A 7,933-nucleotide genomic window follows, 5' to 3' on the forward strand; every position below is an offset into this window, starting at 1 on the left:
CTTTTTAATTAAGAGAATTAAATATTAAAAAGCTAAATGTCAAACAAAACTCAAAAAGACTCAAAACCGTCCTTCCATTTTCCTCGTCTCTCTTCTTCTCGTAAACCCAAAAACCACTCAAAACGATCTCTGCAAAGTCCTCTCGATTTTGATGGAGCTTTCCGAAACCTATGCTTGCGTTCCATCGACGGAGAGAGGTAGAGGAATCCTGATCTCCGGTGACTCGAAGTCCGACACCATCCTCTACACTAATGGTCGATCCGTCGTGACTCTCGACCTCAACAATCCTTTAAAGGTCTCTATCTATGGTGAACACGCTTACCCAGCTACGGTGGCGCGATATTCTCCTAACGGAGAGTGGATCGCGTCGGGTGATGTGTCGGGGACTGTTAGAATCTGGGGTGCTTATAACGATCATGTGTTGAAGAAAGAGTTTAAGGTCTTGGCTGGTCGGATCGATGATCTTCAGTGGTCGGCTGATGGGATGAGAATCGTTGCTTCTGGTGATGGCAAAGGGAAATCTCTTGTTCGTGCTTTCATGTGAGTTTGGTTTGGTTTGGTTCTTAGATAAAGATTTGATTTTTTTTGGTGCTAAGTTCAACGAAGTGAGATTAAAGTTTAGTCTTCTCTAGCAATGGATTATGGTTTGTCCTCATGGTAATCTGAGATTTTGGTAAAGTGGACGAAATTGAATTGTGTTCAATTCTATTGAACTAAGCTATTCCGATCTCGGGAATTCAAATTTGGCTGAAGTTGTTTTCGTTGACTTTGATCAATTGGGCTAAAGATTTTGTTTTTCTACTGGTGTTGCATTGATTTTGTTGAATCGGATCGATATCAATCACATTGAAATTGAGCATTTTGTTTCTTCTTCTCAGTTTTGCTGGATTATTGACTCTTTGCTTGTCTTGCTTGATTAGGTGGGATTCAGGATCAAATGTGGGAGAGTTTGATGGACATTCTAGGCGAGTTCTTAGCTGTGCTATCAAGCCAACTAGACCGTTCCGTATTGTAACTTGTGGGGAAGATTTTCTGGTGAATTTCTACGAAGGTCCTCCTTTTAAGTTCAAGCTCTCAAGCAGGTCAGATAACTCAAAACATTTGCTCCATTTCTTTAAATAAAGAAAACACTTTTTTGTTGTTCAATTCCTTGGTTGTGTGTTTTCGAATTGTTTACGAGTTTGTTGTTTATTGGTCAACAGAGAGCATTCCAACTTTGTCAACTGTGTGAGGTTTGCACCAGATGGAAGTAAGTTCATTACTGTGAGTTCAGATAAAAAGGGAATCATATATGATGGAAAGACTTGTGAGATACTGGGAGAACTCTCTTCTGATGATGGGCATAAAGGTAGCATCTATGCAGTTAGCTGGAGTCCTGATGGTCAACAGGTACTAAGTTATGTCTGTCTGTTGCACCGTATTCTCAATTCTTGTCTGATTCCCTCGTATTAGTCTCAAACTACATTAGGCTTAAACGGGGTCTAGAATAGCATATGAAAGTAAGTTGTCTAACCTGCTCCAGTATGTACATAAATGAGCTATAATCGTGGCTTAGAATTTTGGGTGTATATATGAAGACTTAATGAGTCTCTATCTTCTAGTTGCTGATTACATGATTACATCATGGTTGATCTGATACTACGTCTGTACTCACGTGTTGTATATGTTGAATCATCAACCAGGTGCTCACTGTTTCTGCCGACAAGTCAGCCAAAGTATGGGATATATCGGACAACGGTAGCGGAACATTGAAGACTACATTGAATTGTCCTGGATCATCAGGTGGAGTGGACGATATGCTTGTTGGGTGTCTGTGGCAGAATGATCATATTGTCACTGTTTCTCTAGGTGGTACAATCAGCATATTCTCAGCAAGCGAACTTGATAAATCCCCCTTTCAGTTTTCGGGGCACATGAAGAACGTCTCTTCCTTAGCTGTGCTTAAAGGAGCCGCTGACTACATATTATCCGGTAGTTATGATGGACTGATATGTAAATGGATGCTAGGCCGTGGTTTTTGCGGAAAATTGCACCGGACACAAAACTCTCAAATAAAGTGCTTTGCTGCTCATGAAGAAGAGATCGTGACCTCTGGATATGACAATAAGGTAAATTGATTCTCACTTAAGTTTTTTTTCACATGTAGGACTTGTCACCTTGATTTCTGCAGTGTCTGACTTTGGTGTTTAGGGGAATGAATATAAGGACGAAACAAGTGAATGAGTATTTTTTTTTTCTCTCTCTCTCTTGAATATTGGCAATGCTAAAGATACAATGGTCTCTTAAGATTATTAACACTTTGGAAGAATATACTAATAATCTTGTGGTTGAGAGAATTTAAAAGAGCCATCACTGAAGGCCAAATGGTCTTTACCTTGTGGGACTAGCAGGACTAATGTTTTATTTCGTAGGTTATTCTTTATAATTGTTACATGCATTATTATTATTGAAGCAACTAATCCACGTTCTTTCACTCTGTGATTTTAATTCAGATATCCAGGATTTCCTATAAAGACGATCAATGCACAAACGAAGAGTCTGTCGACATTGGAAACCAACCAAAGGATCTAAGCCTTGCACCACTCTCACCCGATCTCCTTCTGGTGACATTTGAGTCAGGAGTTGTGTTTCTCCGTGATGGGAAAGTAGTGTCAACCATCGACCTTGGATTCACTGTCACTGCTTTGGCAGTAACACCTGATGGAACCGAAGCCATCATCGGTGGCCAAGACGGTAAACTCCATCTGTATTCTGTTAATGGTGACTCCCTCACCGAGGAAGCAGTTCTCGAGAAACACAGAGGCGCTATCAGTGTTATACGTTATTCTCCGGATCTCTCTATGTTTGCATCAGGTGATTTGAACAGAGAAGCAGTTGTGTGGGACAGAGTCTCCAGAGAGGTAATTAAGATTATTTAGAATCTGTCCATGAATCTGGAACACAAACACTGATCTTATATCGTCCCTTTTTTGTAAAACAGATGAAACTCAAGAACATGTTGTACCATAGTGCCCGCATAAACTGCTTAGCTTGGTCTCCAAACAGCACTATGGTTGCTACAGGATCCTTAGACACCTGTGTGATTGTGTATGAAGTGGACAAACCTGCTGCCTCACGCATGACAATAAAAGGAGCTCACTTAGGTGGAGTTTATGGTCTGGGTTTTGCTGATGATTCCCATGTAGTGAGTTCTGGTGAAGATGCTTGTATCCGCGTCTGGAGCTTAACTCCGCAATAAGACTTGAGGTAAATTAGAAAGATCTCTGGACAAGTCCCATCTTGTCTCTTTGGAAAGCTTCTACTACTTTTGAAAGCTTTTTGTGGATCTCTGTTTGGCCGTGGCTGTGTTGATGTGTTTGTGTCTGTTTTTGTCTGCATATTATCTTTTGTCAAAAATGAATGCTCTGTTTTTGTCTGAAACTGAGATCTTGGGTCAGATTTTTTTTTTTTTATCAGAAGATTACTGATACAGAATGGGACATGAGATTATGCTTTCCCTCAATGATTTTTGAGCTCTATAAATATTTGTTTTTTCTTACAAAAGTTGGTATCGTCAAATGTACTTAACACACATTTTTATGAAGTTAGATGAAAACAGAGGAGAATTTTCAATTAATTTATCTGATCAGCGATCAATAGTTAATTAACCTTTATTAACAAAAATAAAATAAAAACTAATCTGCATTATTATTCTAAGCCTCAAGCAAGACCCACATTGATCCTCGCTCATAATTCTCTCCCCCACATCGTGTCCCATAGTGGCCTCTCATGTTTCTGTTTCTCCTCCTCCTCTCTGCTTCCCGCTCCGGCGACTCTTCGCCGTCCGGAGACGCCGTCCCATTGGACACCGGCGATCTAAACAGACAGAGTTTTCCAAAAGGATTCTTGTTCGGAACCGCCACGTCAGCTTATCAGGTCGAAGGCGAGACCCACCAAGACGGTCGTGGCCCAAGCATTTGGGATGCCTTCGTCAAGATTCCTGGTTAATCTCATTATCAATCTAATTTTACAAATTCACTAAACTGATTAGTTTAATCATTTCGATTTCTTCTTTGCCATTGGTAAAAAAAAAAACAGGTAAAATTGCCAACAATGCCACTGCTGAGATAACAGTGGACCAATATCATCGTTACAAGGTCACTAATATTTTTAATTAAAGCATGATGTATATCTGTTTTTTTTGGTTATATCATAAATATACTTTGGTGTTCATGTTAATCACACATTTCAGGAAGATGTAGATTTGATGGAGAACCTGAACTTTGATGCCTACAGATTTTCTATTTCATGGTCTAGAATATTCCCTGGTATTACTTGATAATGTAGAAAATTAATCACATTGCTTATATTTTAATTTAAGATAAGTTTATAACTTCAAGCTTATGAAAACAGAGGGAAGCGGTAAAATCAACTGGAATGGAGTTGCTTATTACAACAGATTGATCGATTACTTGATCCAAAAAGGTATAGATTTATAGTACATTGATACATTCATAGACACTTGATTTGATTGATTATTAACTTTTGTGAATATAAATTTAATGGTTAGGGATTACACCGTATGCGAATCTGTACCACTATGACCTTCCTCTAGTCTTGGAACGAAAGTATCAAGGCCTGCTTAGTAAACAAGTAGTGTAAGCACCAACCAACTTGTTATTTTATCTTCTAATCTTTCTTCTCTTACTGCAAAATGCCGAAAAAAAATCCAATCTTTTGATATAGTATGATGAGGCAATTTACAGGGACGATTTTGCGGATTACGCAGAGTTTTGTTTCAAGACATTTGGAGATAGAGTGAAGAATTGGATGACGTTTAACGAGCCTCGTGTAGTAGCTGCTCTAGGTTATGATAACGGCATTTTTGCGCCGGGTAGATGCTCTAAAGCATTTGGAAACTGCACTGATGGAAACTCCGCGACTGAACCATACATTGTTGCACATCACCTTATCTTGGCACATGCAGCAGCCGTCCAGAGATACCGCCAAAATTATAAGGTATGTAATAACCTTCTAGGCTCCTTCAAATTTGTTTGTCTGATATAAAACATGTAAATGGTTAGTAAAGATCAAACTGATTAATTCTTCTCAGGAGAAACAAAAGGGAAGGATTGGGATTCTACTGGATTTTGTTTGGTTCGAGCCACTTACGAGTAGTAAAGCAGATAATGACGCTGCTCAAAGAGCAAGAGACTTCCATGTTGGATGGTAACAGTTCAAACTCTTAGACTCATATTTTACCAATTAAATTTTGGTGAGCTTATAAGAATAGATTTTGCGTGGGGATTATGTTTGAAGGTTTATTCACCCAATAGTGTATGGAGAGTACCCATATACAATGCAAAACATCGTGAAGGAGAGACTTCCAAAATTCGCCGAGGAAGAAGTGAAAATGGTGAAAGGTTCCATAGACTTCGTGGGCATAAACCAATACACGACTTATTTCATGTCAGATCCTAAAATATCCACCATACCTAAAGATTTGGGTTATCAACAAGATTGGAACGTCACTTTTAACTGTAAGTTCTTCTTGTTCATATGTACATAATACATTTATAGGTTATGCCATATGAATGATTGTTATAAAAGCAAATATGCTAATGTGAGAACAAATATAACTCTAGTCTATAGACTTGGACCAAAACTAAGGCTGGTTCGTCCTTATGGGATTGGACTGTGGCAATATCAATGTGCAGCATATGAATACTGAGAAATCTTAATATTTGCAGTTGCAAAGAATGGGACACCAATAGGTCCAAGGGTGAGATATATATGTTTTCTTTTGATTTTTGTTACTCTCTTTTATTATTTGGTTGTTTGATTAAGAATTAATCTGATTTTACTTAGGCACATTCTGAATGGTTATACAACGTACCATGGGGAATGTACAAGGCTTTGATGTACATTAAGGAACGTTATGGCAATCCAACTATGATTCTCTCCGAAAACGGTATTAACAACAATATCCTCAAAATATCTCTTTGTTCTAAATCCAAGATCTGTAGCGATGTTAAGTGTATAATCTTTATAGGTATGGATGATCCGGGCAACATAACTCTAACTCAAGGACAAAATGATACAACAAGAATTAAGTATTATAGAGACTACTTAGCACAGCTTAAAAAAGCAGTAGACGATGGAGCCAATCTAACTGGATATTTCGCGTGGTCGTTGCTAGATAATTTCGAATGGTTATCAGGATATACTTCAAGGTGCGGAATTAACTAATGAATTGGGGTATTTGATTATTTCTGAGAAAATGCAAGTATGTATGTTCTAAGGTACTTCTAATGATTTTTTTTCCCTTAGGTTTGGAATAGTGTACGTTGATTACAAGGACTTGAAGAGATACCCCAAGATGTCTGCTTTATGGTTTAAACAACTTTTGAAACGGGACCAGAAATGAGCTCAATGTGTCCATGATTCGGGTTGTTAACGAGAGGTGAATGAATATGTGTATAACTTGAGAACTTGTCTTCCTTTGACATTTCGACGCTTACATTCCATAAAACAGTAGCAAGAAATTTGGTTTTTCTATCATAGAACTTATACATTCAACAATGTGTGCTATCATCTTCATCCTCAATTTTCTTGTTTCGTGTTAATGGTTATTTTGGAAACATGATCTTCTATATTCTTAATTCCTATTCATTTTTTGAGGGCTCAAATTCTATTTGTGAAGTTATTTAACATTATAAAAATATTGTATGTAAAATTGATATGTAAGTTCTTCCAAATATATCACTTGTATCAAAAAAAATATGTGGATGTTGTTTTAAGGGCGACTAAGTATTGCATGTGAATGGCAAAAAGCCAATAAATTGTCGCGTTGTTGTGATAATAATAACAAGAGGCTAAAATGCTTCTTAGACTCGACTCAATAATGGATGTAATCATTCCTCTTCCACTGAAAAATCTCATAACACGATTCACATCACATATCTTTATCAGCCTGGTCTTTACAGACAAAAAAAATCTTTAGTTTTCGTACTTTCGTTTATCACATCAATGGATATTTTAAGCCTAATGCACGTTCTTTGAAATGTGTGGGCTTAAATTATTTCTTAGTTTCTCAATTGTTGCCATTCACTTACTCACTAGCCGTTTGTGCTATCGAGAGTTAAATGAAGAACTATCTATGAAAAAAATAAAATACGTTTTCACGTGAAGATGGGTGAGACAAGTCTAAGAAAGTGGGGCATGCATGGTCCACGAGGACTCGAGGACTGAACTTAATGGATTATGATTTGACCAGTTTGCCCTTGTCGGCTTCTCTGTGTTCACGTTTTTTCCTTTGGCGCTTTACGATTCGCGTGATGGCTTTTTTTTTTCAAAATGTGGGCCGGACACGATAATTCTCTTGCGGTCATTATTGTCTTTTTCCTTTTCTACTTCTCCTACGTCTTTATTACACATAACATAGTTGTTCTTATCTTATGAGAAAAGTTCAAACATATTCCGATTTTGCTATACATTTTGTTAAGCAACATTGCGATTGATTTATGTAATCCGTATACAGGCTCGTCTCTATCCCTAGGCAAAGTAGGCAAATGCCAATGGTGCAACATTAATTTCACAAAATTTCTTAATGAAAAAAGGCCCAAAATTTTTTTTAAAAAAAATTTACTAAGAGTTTTATTTTTTTTGTTTTGTCATAGGTCTTATTATATATTGAGACGGTACTGTCCGTATAGTAAATTTCAAAATAATTCAAGAAAATCCAAATAAAAGGCCTCGGAATATGAATCCCATTGAGTCACACAGCACAAAAAACAAAGAATATCTGCAAACATACTGTTAAACTAGAAATTAACCCGCGGTACACCGCGGGCCTATAATTTTACTAAATAATAAAATTAATTTTTCTTTTTCAGGTTGAGAGCCCGCGGTATACCGCTGGAAATATTAATTTTACATGTTGTGACATTGATTT

The 7,933-nt window shown here is 37.4% G+C and overlaps 2 protein-coding genes across 5 annotated transcripts; both read left to right on the forward strand.

The window, feature by feature from the left end:
• The first annotated feature begins 40 nt into the window (after positions 1-40).
• On the forward strand, positions 41-3,543 carry LOC9319171 (actin-interacting protein 1-2). The gene is made up of 6 exons (XM_002883059.2): positions 41-540; positions 921-1,082; positions 1,203-1,389; positions 1,683-2,108; positions 2,493-2,900; positions 2,981-3,543. The coding sequence occupies exons 1-6, from the start codon at positions 152-154 to the stop codon at positions 3,236-3,238; spliced, it is 1,830 nt and encodes a 609-aa protein (XP_002883105.1). The 5' UTR covers positions 41-151; the 3' UTR covers positions 3,239-3,543.
• A 165-nt stretch (positions 3,544-3,708) lies between these two features.
• On the forward strand, positions 3,709-6,634 carry LOC9319172 (beta-glucosidase 43). Of its 4 annotated transcripts, none has more exons than XM_021030373.1 (12): positions 3,710-3,982; positions 4,078-4,136; positions 4,232-4,307; positions 4,393-4,464; positions 4,550-4,637; positions 4,746-4,998; positions 5,105-5,208; positions 5,299-5,519; positions 5,730-5,761; positions 5,848-5,950; positions 6,032-6,212; positions 6,310-6,634. In XM_021030373.1, exons 1-12 carry the CDS (start codon positions 3,769-3,771, stop codon positions 6,404-6,406), a joined length of 1,500 nt encoding a protein of 499 aa, XP_020886032.1. In that variant the 5' UTR covers positions 3,710-3,768; the 3' UTR covers positions 6,407-6,634. The 4 variants fall into 4 exon arrangements, with proteins under 4 accessions (XP_020886033.1, XP_020886032.1, XP_002883106.1 ...); XM_002883060.2 differs by having other exon boundaries at positions 3,711-3,982; positions 5,093-5,208; XM_021030374.1 differs by lacking the exons at positions 5,730-5,761; positions 6,032-6,212; positions 6,310-6,634 and having other exon boundaries at positions 3,709-3,982; positions 5,093-5,208; positions 5,848-5,947.
• The last annotated feature ends 1,299 nt before the right edge of the window (positions 6,635-7,933 follow it).

This window comes from Arabidopsis lyrata (assembly GCF_000004255.2).
Source record: "Arabidopsis lyrata subsp. lyrata unplaced genomic scaffold ARALYscaffold_3, whole genome shotgun sequence".
Taxonomy (NCBI): Eukaryota; Viridiplantae; Streptophyta; class Magnoliopsida; order Brassicales; family Brassicaceae; genus Arabidopsis; species Arabidopsis lyrata.

Bases quoted from the DNA above. Each gene is read 5' to 3' on its own strand.
- LOC9319171 (XM_002883059.2), top strand. From the start codon at position 152: ATGGAGCTTTCCGAAACCTATGCTTGCGTTCCATCGACGGAGAGAGGT. The intron at 1,390-1,682 runs GTACTAAGTTAT...ATCATCAACCAG, and splicing joins GGAGTCCTGATGGTCAACAG to GTGCTCACTGTTTCTGCCGA. The intron at 2,901-2,980 runs GTAATTAAGATT...TTTGTAAAACAG, and splicing joins GGGACAGAGTCTCCAGAGAG to ATGAAACTCAAGAACATGTT.
- LOC9319172 (XM_002883060.2), top strand. From the start codon at position 3,769: ATGTTTCTGTTTCTCCTCCTCCTCTCTGCTTCCCGCTCCGGCGACTCT. The intron at 4,308-4,392 runs GTATTACTTGAT...TTATGAAAACAG, and splicing joins ATGGTCTAGAATATTCCCTG to AGGGAAGCGGTAAAATCAAC. The intron at 4,999-5,092 runs GTATGTAATAAC...AATTCTTCTCAG, and splicing joins GATACCGCCAAAATTATAAG to GAGAAACAAAAGGGAAGGAT.